Here is a 16,883-nt window from a genome sequence, read left to right as displayed (position 1 = left end):
GGCAAAAAGCGCCAGTCTAGACGGGGATCTTTCGGAAAATAAAGCCTTTTCCGAAAGATCCCTTATTCCTCTTAAAAGTCGGACTGACGTAAGCCGGGGACTGCCTGTATTGTGTTCAGTTCTGGGTACCACCTTTCAAGAAAGATGTGGAGAAATTAGAGAAGGTCCAGAGAAGAGCAACAAAAATGAATGAAAGTCTAGAAGACATGACCTCTAAGGGAAGACTAAAAGAAGTGGCTTGTTTAGTTTAGAAAAGGGAAGATTGGGAGGAGACAAGATAGCAGTTTTCAAGTACCAAAAAGCGGGTTACAAGGAGGAGGGTAAAAAATTATTCTCTTTGACTTCTGATGATAGAACAAGAAGCTATGGGCTTATAGTGCAGCAAGGGAGGTTTATGTTGAGCATTAGGAAAAACATCCTGTTAGGATGGTTAAACACTGGAATAAATTGCTTAGGGAGGTTGTGGAATCTCCATCACTGGAGGTATTTAAGAGCAGGTTAGATAGGCATCTATCAGGGAATATCTATGGTGCTTGGTCCTGCTGCGAGGTCAGAGGACTGTACTGATGATGTCCAGGGAGATCCAGGTGCAGCACTATGGTAGAGAGTGGTTGGGAGATGACTCCGGACAGGGGAATGGAGGGCAGGGTCAGGGAGAGGGTATGTATGCAGGAGAGGATTCTGGCCTGGGAGAAGAGAATAGGAGAGGGTGCAGGGTCTGAGAGGGAGTTGGACCTGGGTGAAAGGGGGTACAGAGGATTTGGGTGCTGGCTTGGGGCAGTTAGTTGGGTGGAGGAGAGAGGATAGGGGTGTTAGAGGTAGGCTGTGGCTGGGAGGCGCTTACCTAGACAGCTGCCACTAAGCAGTCCTGCAGGAACTTGAAGGCTGCAGTCTCAGACTGCTCCAAGTGGCTCTGCTTCAAGCAGAGTGAAGGAATGGGAGGAGGCGAGAGAGGAAGGAGGCTTCATTAGCTGACCCTGCTACCAGTCAAATATCTCAGCTGCTATTGGTTGAAAACTGGCCAATGGGAGCTGAGAGATTTTGCTGAGGGGTGGGACAAAGCTCAAAGCCTCCTGCCTCGCTCCCAGAATAGAGCAGCAGCATTTAAAGTGTCTGCTGCTGCACTGTGCTTAAGGATCCCAGCAAGGCAGCCGTGGACTGGATCCAGTGGCTTGGAGGGCTGCATTCAGCCCGCTGGCAGCCACTTGCCCACCCCCGGGTCAGAAGCCTTGTGATGAGAAAATATATATATATATATATATATATTTCTTGGAGTTGTCTATCCTGGTTAATTACTATGTGGGACAAAACCACTTGATGGTGAGTCTGTTTAAAACATTAATTTTTTTGTACACGTTTGTTCTCATTGGAATAAAGTAGCCAAGGTCAGTGACTACTTATATTAACAACTTTAGTGGGATGGGCAATAAACGGCCCATGGACTGGACGTGGTTTACAGGATTAGCCTCTGATGGGCCATGTGGGATTTATTTACCTGCACATCCACAGATACAGCTGCTTGCAGCGTTCATTAGCTGCAGAACACCATTCACGGTCATTGGAAACTGTGGGAAGTGGTGTCCTGGTCCACACTGCTTCCCGCAGCTCCCGTTAGCTGGAAATGGCCAATGGTAGCTGCAAGTGGCCATACCTGTGGATACACAGATAAATAAAGTTCCGGCAGCCCGCTGAAGGCTAACCCTAGCGAACCACTTCCTGCTTATTGCCCACCTCTTAATTTGAGTAATATGAGATCTGAGGGTTGTCGTTTGAAGTATTAGTAAAGATCCTTGAATTTGACTGACACAGACTCTACCAAGCTATCACTGTAGAATAGCTTTCTTTTCAGTATTCACTATGGGAAACTGTCACAGGGATGGGACACCCCATCACCATTTGGGAAGAGGAGAGGGGTGTTATAGCCCCATGGCTGAGTCCAAATGACCAGAGGATGGTATGGCCTAACGGCCAGAGTCAAAATGGCTGTCCTTTTGGTCAATGTCTTTCCTCTCTGCAGGACTGCATAACTTGGTGGTCAGAGTCTATATGGCAGCCTTCCTCTGTGGGGCTTGGTGACAGAGTATATATGGCAGCTCTCTGCAATTTATGATGGATTATTTTCTTTTGTCGGTCTAAACTGTCTTATTTGATAAGAATGGTTTTACTTCTACAGGCAGTCCCCGACTTACGTGGATCCGACTTACGTCGGATCCCTAGATACGAACGGGGTGAGGCAACTCCCGCACATGCGCAGCAGCATTCCCGGGGCTCGCTCACCTAGGTCCTAGGATCCTCCTCCTCCTCGGGCCGGCTCCGACTGGGGTCCCGCAGAGCTGCCGGGCAGAAGAAAAGTGCCTCCCCACGCCCGCTGCCCCCTCCCCTGAGCAACAGGCTGCCGAACAGACAAAAGCAGCCTCTCTGCCCCTCCTCCCCTCTATACATGCCGGGCTCCCGGAGCGCAGCAGCGTCCCCGGGGCTCGCTCACCTGGGTCCTAGAATCCACCTTCTCCTCCTCTTCGGCCGGCTCCAACTGGCCTCTGCCTGCAGCAGCTGGCCACAGGGACAGGGATCCCGCAGAGCTGCCGGGCAGAGGAAAAGTGCCTCCCCACGCCCGCTGCCCCCCCCCCCCCGCAGCCTCGCATCCTGCACGCCTCCCCCCTCCCCCCCTGCCAGCAACAGGCTGCCCCCTCCCCTGAGCAGGCTGCTGAACAGCAGACAAAAGCAGCCTCTCCGCCCCTCCTCCCCCTATACATGCTGGGCTCCCTGGGCAAACAAAGACTCCACCAAAACAAACAAAGTGCTGGCCTCATTGTGTTAGCAAAAAAAGGACCCTCCTCCTAGAACCCTGGGTGGTGTGTGGAAATAAAGCTATTAGCTCAAAGCATGGTGCAGAGCTGTTTGGTATTTGATGAGTTACTCCTTTAGTCCTGAGTTTGTCACAGGGACAGAAATAGATGTGAAATCTTCTGAACAGGGGAACAGACAGCAAAACAAACATTAGAGGGGAGTTAACCTTTCCCTATGCTATCCAAAACTAAAAAAAATGTTTGGCTAGAGTTTCCCCTACAATATGTACCAGTTCCGACTTACATACAAATTCAACTTAAGAACAAACCTACAGTCCCTATCTTGTACGTAACCCGGGGACTGCCTGTATACCTAGCAATGCCAAGAGATTTTTTTTAACTCTTAAGAGCTATGGTGTACTAATTTCCATATAACTTTTTAGACCTGTCTTCTCTTGTTTTAGGTTGTGATAAACAATGCAGCTGGAAACTTTATTTCTCCTACTGAACGACTTTCTGCTAATGCATGGAAAACAATAATTGATATTGTTCTTAACGGTACTGCCTTTGTAACTCTGGAAATTGGAAAGGAACTGATTAAAGTACAAAAAGGTAAGTTACACTTCAAACTAAATAATGCCTAAGGATTGTGATATCTTATTGCCATTTATTGTCCTTGTTTTAACATGTATTCAATATAATGGCAAGTTTTGATGCTTTAAACAAATATTTTGATAAATTAGTCTTAATGCTGTACAGGTTTACAGGCTTTGTATACTGCAGACATCTATCCAATACTCAGCACTGCCTTAATGTACGAAGTTGCCCACTAAGTCAGTGACTCTCACTAGATAATAATCTAGAATTGTCCTGACTTGTATTTAGATTTAAAAAGATTAGCTTTTTATAGGGAAATGTTGGTAAACCTCAATATCACTGTGTGCACACAAACCAACAAAAATATTTCCATCAATAATAATAGAAATTTACATAGGGTCAAAGTAAGAAAAGTGCTGCTTGAGAACTTATAAGAGTTTGATTAATTATATTTACTTTGTATATTTTGACATATGATGTTGACAGTTTGTTCATTATAAGGTTTCAGATTTTTTTGCTGTTATAGACTGCAGTTATGTTGAAGCAGGAACAAATGTTTCCTTTCTAATAATAATCTTTCCCAAATATGTTCTTCATTATTGTATAATCATTGTGTCAGGCTCTGTCTTTCTTGTCTGAAACCATATTTACTGCTTACTAGATTGTAATTTTAAAATTAGTCTCTTCATATATTTTACAATATAGCACAGTGAGCTTCATTATGATTCTTTTAATGTATCTGTATATAACTACTGCCTCAATGCCTCTTTCTTTCTGTCTTTCTTTCTGTCTTTCTGCTTCAAGGAATCCTTGGGAATAAGGTATTTTAATTTCAATGGGATTTTTCTTGGGGAACATTTTAAAATATTAAATTGCCAGTAGAGCATAGACTTAATTGATGAATGAGTTACATCATCATCTTTTGTTTTTGCAATAATTATAATTCAAATTCATAGTCTGTACACAGTACATGAATATTAAGTAGTTTACTTTACATATGTGTGCCACCTCATCTTGTGCCTATATAATGTAATCTCATAGACTCATAGACTTAGACTTTAAGGTCAGAAGGGACCATTATGATCATCTAGTCTGACCCCTTGCACAGTGCAGGCCACAGAATCTCACCCACCCCCTCCTAGAATAATCCTCTCACCTATATCTCAGATATTGAAGCCTTCTCTTCCCCCATTACCCTAAATACACATTGCTTCTCCTAAATTCTTCTGGAATAATTCTGGAAGAAACCACATCTAAAGCATGCACTTAGGCCTGTTCCTATATTTTACATAAACAAAAATCTGTTACTGCAATCATAGTTATAAAAATGATAGTCTTATCAGATTTCTTGAAATTGTAGTCTTTGTTAGAGTGGTGTAGTAATACTTCACTCCAAAAAGTATCCATGATGCTTTGAATTGTATGTTATGGTTTCTGGTCAAATGGTGTCTTCATGTTCCATAGGTAACATAGGTACATTCTGGAAATGTACAGTCAGTCCAATCCCACAGAGAAGTACTAATATTTCCTTCCTCCCCAGCATTGCCAAGATCCTTTTATTTCCATGTCTACAGCCAAATGGAGATTGCCTATCTCCTAGAACTGGAAGGGACCTTGAAAGGTCATTGAGTCCAGTCCCCTGCCTTCACAGCAGGACCAAGTACTATCCCTGATGAATTTTTGCCCCAAATGGCCTCCACAGGGATTGAACTCACAACCCTGGGTTTAGCAGGCCAATGCTCAAACCACTGAGCTATCCATCCCCCCTTTTAACAATATTTGGTCAATATTGGTATAGCTGCTTCTGACCTCGCTCTGTCAAGGGGCACCTGGTTTTACTTAACTTGCATTTAATAAACTCTTATAAGTTTACTAAGTATGCATAATTTTTATTCACATTGAAATAGATTTGAAAGATAGTTGGAGAAGGGAGTACCTATTTTTTGTTCCCAGTCTCTCTATAGAGAATTGTATTTCTTTAAAGAGGGCTAATTATTGCACAATAGCCTCACACACATCTGTTAATGCCCATTGAACTTATATTGTTGGTTTTTATTTAATTCTCCTGTGAATTTCTCTCACCATAAATGTTTAACTGAGTTACTTTTCTTTGTCTTTGTATGTGGGCTTAGCCCCAAGGTATAAAATGTTAATGATGTTCTTAAGGCAACAATCCTAATGAAAATCATTGTTTTACCCATAGTGGTTTTTTAATATTTTAGTTTTACATTCACTAGAATTAGGAACTAGTGGCTTCTTCACCACAAACTTATAGTGGTGACTAATGTTTTGTCCCCTCTTTCCCCTTTCTCAACTACAGTAGGTACACACTAATGATTGGGGAAGATATTTTGAGTAACTGTGTTATGCAACAAAAAACAGGACTATGTAGCACTTAAAAGACTAACAAGATGGTTTATTAGGTGATGAGCTTTCGTGGGCCAGATCCACTTCCTCAGATCAAATAGTGGAAGAAAATTGGCACAACCATATATACCAAAGGATACACGTGAAAAGGACAAATCAAATCTCAGAACAGAAGGAGGGATGAAGGGGGGAGGTAAACGTCTGTGAGCTAATGATATTAGAGGTGATAATTGGGGAAGCTATCTTTATAATGGGTAAGATAATGTCTTTGTTTAGACCTAGGCGTAAAGTGTCGAATTTAAGCATGAATGACAGTTCAGAGGATTCTCTTTCAAGTCTGTTGTTAAAAGGTCTTTGAAGCAGGATGTAGGTAATCAAGTCGTTGAGACAAAGCCCTTTCTGGTTGAAATGGCAAGAAACTGTTTTTTCTTTGTGATCCTATCTAATATCTGTTATTAGATATTAGATATTTAATATCAAATGTTAATGATGTCCTTAAGGCAACAATCCTAATGATATCTAGCATTAGATATCTAATTTTCTTCCACTATTTGATCTGAGGAAGTGGGTCTGGCCCACGAAAGCTCATCACCTAATAAACCATCTTGTTAGTCTTTTAAGTGCTACATAGTCCTGTTTTTTGTTTCAGCTACACCAGACTAACATGGCTACATTTCTATCACTGTGTTATGCAAGAAACTGTGAATGAACAAACAAAAAAAATCACAGCACAGAATGTGCTTTGTTTTATGTTAATAATTGCTATTTTAATTGTTTATGTATTTTATACAAATAATCTGTTATGATACCTCATTATGGCACTAATTGCAATATTTAATATAACAGTTGATAAGATTAACTGGTGTATTTTCTGCTATCGCATGAGTTACTGCGACCTGCTAAGAAAGATCTCTGGGCACTATAATAAACTTCAATTTCAGCCTCAAGCCCGCTATTGCAATTTGCAATTATTTAAAACTATGCTGAAGTTGTTAATTGTTCACACGGATGTTTTATCTCCTGCCCTTTCAGCCAGGAAGTGTGGGGGATTGATGAAAACTGGAGCCAAAATAGAGCCTGAGAACCGAGGGTATGCCTGCACTGCAGATAGACGTGCAATTCCCAGCTTGGGTAGGCGCACACACGTTAGCTTTCATCAAGCTAAAAATAACAGTGCAACCACAGCAGCTCCAGAAGTGGCTCAGGCTCGTTGACAGAGTACATATCTAGGTTGTCGTATGGGATTGTACTCAGGCAGCTAGTCCAAGGAGTTGCCTGTGCCATCACAGCTATACCACTGGTTTTAGAAAACTAGTGCAAGCAAAGCTAGCATATGTGTATCTACCCAAGCTGGAAAGTACAGATCTGGTTGCATTATAGAAATACCCTCAAGGCCTCGGCAGCAAGAAGCATCGCTCATGCCATGTACACTAGAAGGGGTTTACTGATATAGTTTCAATGTCAGTGGAACTCTGTCGCTACGTCTACACTGCACAGTTATTTCGGAATAAACTGTTCTGGAATAGTTATTCCAAAATAGCTTATTTCAAAATAGCACATCTACACCGCAGAGAAGCCTCAAAACTAGTCTGACGCAGGATTCCCTAATGTAGATGTGCTTTCTCAATTTAGAGGCCCCAAAGAAATAGCTTAGAATGGCCCTGGTGAGGGGCTATTTCAAAATAGCAGAGGTGGAGTATCTACACACGGCTTATTTCAAAATACCTATTTTGGAATAGGCATTATTCATCATGGAATAAGGCTTACAGAAATCGGAATAAGCCGTCTGTTATTTCAAAATTATTTCAAAATAACAGAATTGCTGTGTAGATGCTTGCATAGTTATTTCGGAATAATGGTCATTATTCTGAAATAACTTTGCTGTGTAGACATACCCTGTGAGTGCAAGGATATACTTGCACAATTCCAAATGCAGTATTGGGACTTATAATGCTATCAAGAAAAAGCATTCCTATATATGGAATAACTCTTTCAGGCACTGTTAAACTGAAAATAAAAAGAACAACTGGAACTAAACTTGTTTGAATTCATTTTTACATCTGAAAATTATATCCGTAAAAACAACACCATTACTATTCTGATACTTGTTGATTTTAAGATTTGTAACTCATCCTGTGTGTTTGGAAAATTATCTTCTTGCATCTTACAGGGGCAGCATTCTTGGCTATTACAACAATCTATGCAGACAGTGGGTCTGGATTTGTATCACCAAGTGCCTCTGCCAAAGCTGGGGTAGATGCAATGTGCAAGTGAGTAGTTGAGCATTACACATGCTCTATCTTCACATCTCCCAGAGCTGGCTAATTGGTTCTGTATCTATATCCTGTCAGTCTGGCAAAATGAAACTAGTTGACTGGACCATGAATGGACTTGTTAGCTTCCATTTTCCATAACAAGAAAGCAGATGCTACTGCCACAGCTTTTTGTGGAAAGAAACATTTAAGTTTTATTACTTTTGCCATCTTACCAGGGCAAAAAGAAAGCAGTAAATAGTTGTTTACTGAATTCCATGGAATTCTGTTGCTTAGATTTTTGTCAGGACCATCTGCAATCATTCTTTTAACAGCTTTACACAGATACCCTCATTCCATTCCCCCAAACAAAGGCATCTGTGGTTATTAACGGCATGCAAATAGATTATACTAATAGACAGTTCAGCCACTACATTTCAATAGAGACAACCAAATGCAAATATTTGAAAATATAAATAGGTCAGGTGTGATTATATCTCCAGACAAACAGAAAGCAAATAAGAGACATTTTTGCTTTGCTCTGTATGCACTTTTTTCACACAGATGGTGCATGACCTAAAAGTGTGCTCATTTAAAGAAACAATAAACAAAACAATAATATTGTTCATAAATGAAAACTGCACTGCTTATTCTGCTGTAAAACATTTTAGAAGTTAGGATTTAGTTATCTTATTTTTCCTGAAACACTTGATTTGAGAATTATATTGGAGATCTGCAACAATATATTGGAGATCTGCAACTGGTGGGATTCTGTAAAGTGTCTAAGGAAGATAGATACCTACTTCCCAGTAATTGTCATTAAAGTATACGTTATCTCCAATATATATGTCAAATTGGTGTCACTCTGTCAGTTGGCTAATTCGTATATCATGAGAACCGTGTGTGAGAACACTTCAATCAAATTAACAATAATAAAAAAGTAAAAATATTTCAAGAAATCTATAAGCACCTAGGTCAGGATTAAAATGTTAAAGTGTTTACATGTTTGACATATATACTTCCCAGTTTTGATTCTAAATTGCTTCCTGAATAAATTAGACAACATACTATTTGAAATATTTATGCATTCTATTAATGAATTTTTAGGTCTCTTGCAGCTGAATGGGGTAGATACGGCATGAGATTCAATGTGATCCAACCAGGTCCAATAAAAACAAAGGTACATTTTTAGTAATTAAAAAGTGAAGCATGACCTTGCATATGCTTAGACTTGACAGAAATTTATTACATTTTTATCAATTCAATGGAAAATATAATTTTTTATTTTAAAGCATTTTTATGTATTTAAATTTTTACAGTTGCACAAAATTATGATTATTTGAGCTTTTATTTTTTTCTCTTAAATTTTCACACAGTTGTGGGAACTTATTTATGGAAGTCATAAAATAATTATTTAATTACATTAAATGTTGAGATGCAAAAAGTTAAGTTTTATGACTGTTAAAAATATAAATAGTCAACATCATATATCAAAATATATAACAGGGTTTTAAATCAAACTCCAGTAAGTTCTCAAGCAGCATTTCTCTTATTTTGTCTATCTGTAAGTTTTGGTAGTCGATAGAAATATATTTTAATTGGTTTGTGTGTGTACAGTGAAAATGGTGTTGTCACAGAGTTTCCATTCACTGCTGCCTCCTGCTTAGTCTTGGGATTAGCTCTGGAAGCTAGTGCTCCTGCCTACTGTTTCCAGAGCCAGTTTTCTGATTCTGGTCTGCAGTTCCTGTCACTCCAAGACCCACATCTAGATCATTCAGTGGTCCCCCTTCCGGGGTTCAGTCCATCAACAATCCTAGTTAGGGTATGTCTACACTAGCCCCCAGATCAATCTAAAGAGGCTAATGAGGGCGACTGAAATTGCAAATCAAGCCCAGGTCTTTAAAATATCCCAGGCTTGATTTGCATGTTGCCGGCCGATCGCCGTTTTAGAAATTTATTAGCCCGAAGTAACTGCCTGCATCTACACCCGGCAGTGAAACAGGATTCTGAAATAAAGCCCTAACTCGAATTAATTGGTAAACCTCATTGCAGAAGGAATACCAGCTAATTCAATTTAGGGGCTTTAAATCGGAATCCCGTTTCACTGCCGTGTGTAGACGCAGGCAGTTACTTCTTCCTAGTCAATTTCTAAAATGGAGACCAGCCGGGAACTTGCAAATCAAACGCGGGATATTTAAATCCCGGGCTTGATTTGCAATTTTGGTCGCCCTCATTAGCCTCCCTAGATCTAGGGGGCTAGTGTAGACGTACCCTTAGTCTTCTCATTCAATGCCCGGGAGCCACTCTGTCAGTGGCTGGTAGGGGAACCAGACCTGCCCTCTATTCCTGATACCAATCCCCCTCAGCTCAGCAGTTCTGGGCATGCTCTCTCTACCCTTATTGTTCCTTCCCTCATCTGAGAAAAGCAAGGCATTACCTTCTGTCTGGCATTTATTTGTCTGTAATTCTTCTGAATGCCATATCTAATCAATTCCAAAATTTCTGGGAATGTTGTAGGCTTAAGTGAGCAGAATCCTATTGATTTTGGTAATATAGGGAAACTGGAAGACACATGGGCCCCTGGTATCTGGTTAGGAGACCCAGCAGCTTCAGCCTTTTCTCCAGTATATATATCAAAGAACTGTTTGATGACAACCATCAGTGCCTTCCAACATAATAATGCACACCATCACAGCCCTAATGGTCTTCAGTACAGTTTAAACATATTAACATCCTGAACGACTTATGTCCCAGAAAGAAAGACAAGAAATAAGCTTTGTGGGAGGAATGCGGAAGGCCATGGAAGTCCTGGTGGTTGGGTGGCAGAGAGGAGAATAGGGAGAGGGGGTTGGGGACCCAGACCCTGGCAGAAAAAGGAAAAGCATGGGGAAATGAGAGAATGGGGGAGGCATGGGTGAGGCATGGAGACAGTGGTGTGGCTGAAGAAAGATGTGGGGGGCTCACAGATCCGCCGGTATGAAAGATGGAGTGGGGGATTTACAGGGAGTCCCTAAACTGGAGAAGGATGAGAGATTGACAAAGCGGGAACTTATGGGTATAATGGAGCAATGCAAGGCACCCTGGGTGGATACAGTGTGCTTGGCCTACACATACAACAAAGCATGCAACGCCCTAGTCAATACTGGATGCTAAATTATTAAATACAAGTTATTTAAAACTGAAATAGAACATGAATTCTCAAGTTTACAGTATCACTTCACAGTAAGTTGTAGTTATAGTTGTATGTGCTAAGTCAGTGGTCTCCAACCTCTTTAACCACAAGATCACTTTTTTCAATTTAAATGTAATGTAAGATTTACCTCAAACCCAGATACCCTTGCCCCGCTTCCTTCCCTTCTCTGAGGCCCCGCCCCTGCTCCATCCCTTCTCCAAGGCCTCACCCTGCTCACTCCATCTCTCTTCCTCCCTGAACCTCATTAACTTTCACCAGGCTGGGTAGGAGGTTGGGGTGCAGGCTCTGGTCTTGGGCCAAAGGATTCAGAGTGTGGGATGGGCTCTGGATTTAGCCCAGGGTGAGAGATTGGGATCCAGGAGGGGTTTCAGGGTGCAAGCTCTGGGAAGGAGTTTGGGTGCAGGGGGACTCACGTCTGAGGCAGGAGGTTGGGTGTAGGAGGAGGTTCAGGGCTGGAACAGGGATTCAGGATGCAGGCTCTGGCTGGGCACCACTTAACTGAGACGGCTTCCAGGTGGCAGAGCAGTGGGGTTAAGGCAGGTTTACTCCTGCCCTAGCCGTGCACCACTCCTGAAAGCAACTGGCATGTACAGCAATGGCTCCATGGCACTATATGCTGCCCCTCATCTACAGGCACTGAACCCGCCACTGTTACTGGTCACAGTTCCCTGTTATTGATCAATGGGAGCTGCAGGAGTGGTGTCTGCAGGCAAGAACAGCATATGGAGACCCCCTACTCTGCCTCTCTCAGGAGCTGCTGGGACAGGCCAGCCACTTCCAGGAACAACAGTTACCATTTGGATAATTACTCCAGCTGTGACAGGTTAGGCATTTTGGAACTCACTACTCAAAGAATTAAATTTAACCATAAAAGAGAAATGAAAATTATGAAATGCACAAACCAGTCGAAACCCCAAAATAATACACTTTGCAAGCAGTAAAAGAAGTAACAACAACAACCCACATATGTGTTGGGTCAGGAGATGAGAGGGAAGGACAGTGTGTGTTTGTGAGAATGACAGACACACACACAGTGTGTGAGAGTGACAGAGATTTGCATTGCCAAGCTCCCTCCATCCCCTTCTCTCTGTGTGGAGAATAGGATACAGGAGTGGGGAGAGGAAGGATATCCTGACATCAGTGCCCCACCTCTTCTCCCCCCCACACCTTTCACAGCAAGCAGGAGGCATCCAGGGGGGCAGCTCCAAGGCAGAGGGCAAGAGCAGCAGCATGACAGTGGGTGGAGGGCAACTGAAGTGCCAGTGCTTGATAGCTTCCCGGCCAAACCAGTCAGGATCAATGGTCAGAGGCTCCAGGCTCTACTGGTAGAGTCCGATCTGCTGGTTGGTGACAGCTGTGCTAAGTAGTAAAAAATTTTTTCTCTAAAAAAGAGTTTCACACTCATTGACTAGGCTAAGCATAGTTCTTGGCCTTGGCGTCCCCTCAAGTGGGCTTAGATGCTCTCATGGGCAATTTGAGCTTTGCGTCTCAAACGGAAATAAGGAGGGGGAAATTAAACCCAACGCTCTTGTTAACTTAGAGTAGATTCATAATAAACCTTGAATAATTAAATACATAAGAACATAAGAACGGCCGTACTGGGTCGGACCAAAGGTCCATCTAGCCCAGTAGCCTGTCTGCCGACAGTGGCCAGCACCAGGTGCCCCAGAGAGGGTGGACCAAAGACAGTGATCAAGCGATTTGTCTCCTGCCATCCTTCTCCAGCCTCTGACAAACACAGGCCAGGGACACCATTTCTATCCCCTGGCTAATAGCCTGTTATGGACCTAACCTCCATGAAATTATCTAGCTTCTCTTTAAACTCTGTTATAGTCCTAGCCTTCACAGCCTCCTCTGGCAAGGAGTTCCACAGGTTGACTACACGCTATGTGAAGAAGAATTTTCGTTTATTAGTTTTAAACCTGCTACCCATTAACTTCATTTGGTGTTCTCTAGTTCTTCTATTATGGGAACTAATAAATAACTTTTCTTTATTCGCCCTCTGCACACCACTCATGATTTTATATACCTCTATCATATCCCCCCTCAGTCTCCTCTTTTCTAAATTGAAAAGTCCCAGTCATTTTAACCTCTCTTCATATGGGATCCGTTCCAAACCCCTAATCATTTTAGTTGCCTTTTTCTGAACCCTTTCCAAGGCCAAAATATCTTTTTTGAGGTGAGGAGACCACATCTGTACACAGTACAGGCAGTCCCCGAGTTACACGGATCCGACTTATGTCGGATCCGCAGTTACGAACGGGGCACTTCCTCTCCCTGGTCTCCAGCAGACCAGGGAGAGGAAGCAAAGTGGCGGAACGCGCGGCCAGCTGACAGCCCAGACGCGTCTGGGCTGTCAGCTGGCCGCGTGCTCCGCTCTGCTCCCCCCACCCCCGGTCTGCAGACCAGGGGGATGGGGAGCAGAGCGGAGCACGCGGCCAGCTGACAGCCCAGACGCGTCTGGGCTGTCAGCTGGCCGCGCGTTCGGTCGCGCGTTCTGCTGCTCTGCTCTGCTCCCCCTCCCCCTGGTCTGCAGACCAGGGGGACGGGGAGCAAAGTAGAGCAAAGCCACGGAGCCCGAGGGCAGCAGGATAGCCACGGCACGTCTGGGCTGTCCCGCTGCCCGCGTGTTCCGCCGCTTTGCTCCCCGTCCCCCTGGTCTGCAGACCAGGGGGACGGGGAGCAAAGCAGAGCAAAGCCACGGAGCCCGAGGGCAGCAGGATAGCCACGGCGCGTCTGGGCTGTCCCGCAGCCCCCGTGCTCTGCGGCTTTGCTCCGGACACCTGTGGTACAGCAGCTGGGGTGCTGCCGGTTGGTCCCGTAGCGCCGCTCTGGGCGCCACTGGACCAACCCAGCAGCACCCCAGCTGCTCTGCCCCAGGTGTCCCCAAGTCAGCCGCTGCTGAAACTGACCAGTGGCTGACTACAGGAAGCCCCTGCCCCGGGCTTCCTGGAATCAGCCGCTGATCAGTTTCAGCAGCAGCTGACTTGGGGATACCTGGGGTTCTTAAGTTGAATCTGTATGTAAGTCACAACTGGCGTCCAGATTCAGCCACTGTTGAAACTGATCAGTTTCAGCAGCGGCTGAATCTGGACGCCAGTTCCGACTTACATACAGATTCAACTTAAGAACAAACCTACAGTCCCTATCTTGTACGTAACCCGGGGACTGCCTGTATTCAAGATGTGGGCGTACCATAGTTTTATACAGGGGCAGTAAGATATTCTGGGTCTTATTTTCTAGCCCTTTCTTAATAATTCCTAGCATCCTATTTGCCTTTTTGGCTGCCGTTGCACACTGTGTGGAAGTTTTCAGGTTACTTTACATTAATTATCATTGTATAGTACATAATACTTTACATTAACTATCATTGTATCTAAGTTAGTGGGGCAGTTCACGCATCAGAGCTGTTGTTCAGGCTCTCTACGAACTCAGGCAGGCATTGCTGCCTCAGCTGCCAATGAGTCATGTTTTAAAGGTTCTCTGCAACTGTAATAACTGGAGACTTTTTTAAATGACAGTTAATATACTAGAGAACTATTGAAAGACTTATCTATATTCTTCCCCCCACTTGCCCTGAGGAAACCCCCACATTTTGGGATATATACTTTTTTAAGTAACTGTAGGAGGAACAGAAAAGGAAAATATCATTACAAAAATATTAGATATACAAACTGGTATTTTAAAAAATAAGATCAAGCAGTTATATACTACATATTTGTGTTTTACTAAAGAGTGCTACACTTGCATTACTTCACATTGCATACCTTCACTTATGTTTTCTTAGGGTTCTGATTTTGCTCAGTAAAGTTTATTCTTGCTAGTGGGAGAATCAATTTGAGTGAGGTCGCTGCCCCCCCCCCCCCCCCCCCGGGCTCACCCATGTCTTTGCACTGTCTCCAGATATTCAAATGCACTTTAAAGCCCAAAGCTATCTAGATGTATTTTGTTCATTGTTCCTATTCAACCAGTTTAAAGGATATTTGCTTTTCAGTTTGATTATTCTGTGCTATGTATCGTTTTGGTTTCTTTTTGAGTTTCTTCTGCATTTCTGTAGTAGCTCTGAGGCATTCTTGTTTTTCTCAGACTTTTGTCCTTCATGTTTTCAATCAGAGTGTAAAAGACGCTTACTAGAGCTTCTCTTTTCTGCTCTATAATTGTGTAGCAGGGTCACTGCTGAGCACCATGAACTGCTTTGTTAAAGTCTGGTGTAACTGGTTTTCTGGATTTACACTAGACTAAGTATCTGAGAACGGAGTTTGACTTTTGTTTTCTGTTCTTTCTTATTCCACCCCACTAATAGGCATATGATTGTCACAACACTTCTACTAACTGCTAGCTTGAGTATTAAATCTAATATCCGGTATTGTACCTGAGTTTAAATTTATTTTTTAGTTACTCATAACATTTTGCTAATTTTTTTTAAAACTCTGTAGGGTGCGTTTAGCCGTCTTGACCCAACAGGTGTATTTGAGAAAGAGATGATTGGGAGGATTCCCTGTGGCCGCCTGGGAACTGTAGAAGAAATAGCAAATCTTGCCACATACCTCTGTAGTGAATATGCAAGTTGGATTACTGGAGCAGTAAGTTTTCATTATTCTACTTCATACTGTCAGCAGTATTAAGCTTATAAAAGAAGTTCTTAATTGATAAGAATTTTTCAGGAAGCCTTAAATGCTATGGAGTATTTGAGAATTTAAACAAAAGAAATTGCTCCTTTGAAAACCTTTAGTTTAATTTTTACCTAGTCTGCTTATTATACTTTAGCAGATAGTTTTAAAGCACAGAATCTCTTATAAGAACTTTTGCATTCATTTCTTGTTAGTGTACTTGTTAGTCTGAACTTGTATAAGTTGAGGCTGGGCTGATATTACCACACCCAGAGATATAAGAATGCTAATGATACAAACATGTAATAAAAAAGCACCAATCTGAAGCTCTGCTTCTTTTTCTCCTAGGTAATTAGGATGGATGGTGGCGAATATGTTTCTATGGCTGGAGAGTTCAATCAGATGAAAAAGGTAATAAGTGATATGCTTACTATTTACATACAAATATACTTAGAAATCTGTATAACATTGTATGCAGACCAAAGTGAAATGCTATTTCTTCTTATATTATATAGGTTACCAATGAGCAGTGGGATTTGATGGAAGCATTAATCAGGAAAACAAAAGATTCTTAATATACACTTGTCATATGATTTCCTTACAAAAATATCATCGGTAAAGTACCATTAAGAGTAAAATGCACACATATGAAGAAATTGTTACACATTTATCTAACAATTCTAGTAAAAAAGTTGAAACTGCGATATGTTTTGAATGTGTCATTTATTCTTATCCCTCAGTTTGGCTGATTTGTTCCCAAAGACAAATTAAGTCTTTTGATTACGTATATAAAATATACTCCAACTATGAGTAAAGTGTCTTAAATGTCTATACCATGTTATAGAATTACTTCCCCTTCTCTGCTTGTTTTAATGTGGGCTGTTCTACACAGTATGATAGCGTGCACCCGCATGACGTGTGCTAACTGGCCCATGTGAGATCCAACTAGTGCACACGAAACGTTCCCTACTCTCTATTTCAGTGGTTTTTCTCATTTGCAGGGAGCAGTGAGGCACAGCGTTTGGCTGCTCAGAAGAGCTCAAAGGGCTGCTGTCAGCCTCAGGGAGGCTTTGAGGGT

At 42.4% G+C, this 16,883-nt stretch overlaps 1 protein-coding gene across 1 annotated transcript in view; it reads left to right on the top strand.

Annotated features, from left to right (window-relative positions):
* The window catches only part of DECR1 (2,4-dienoyl-CoA reductase 1), a 32,352-nt gene extending 15,845 nt beyond the window's left edge, over positions 1–16,507 (top strand). The window contains exons 5-10 of the mRNA XM_075920423.1: positions 3,251–3,398; positions 7,921–8,020; positions 9,110–9,182; positions 15,632–15,778; positions 16,154–16,216; positions 16,321–16,507. Of these exons, the coding sequence (XP_075776538.1) occupies positions 3,251–3,398; positions 7,921–8,020; positions 9,110–9,182; positions 15,632–15,778; positions 16,154–16,216; positions 16,321–16,380 (591 nt within the window). The 3' untranslated portion in view covers positions 16,381–16,507. The remainder of the gene's footprint in view (positions 1–3,250; positions 3,399–7,920; positions 8,021–9,109; positions 9,183–15,631; positions 15,779–16,153; positions 16,217–16,320) is intronic.
* The last annotated feature ends 376 nt before the right edge of the window (positions 16,508–16,883 follow it).

Source organism: Pelodiscus sinensis, chromosome 2 (assembly GCF_049634645.1).
Source record: "Pelodiscus sinensis isolate JC-2024 chromosome 2, ASM4963464v1, whole genome shotgun sequence".
NCBI lineage: Eukaryota > Metazoa > Chordata > Testudines > Trionychidae > Pelodiscus > Pelodiscus sinensis.
The sequence above is the reverse complement of the archived record's forward strand: the minus strand, read 5'-3'. Positions and strand labels throughout refer to the sequence as shown.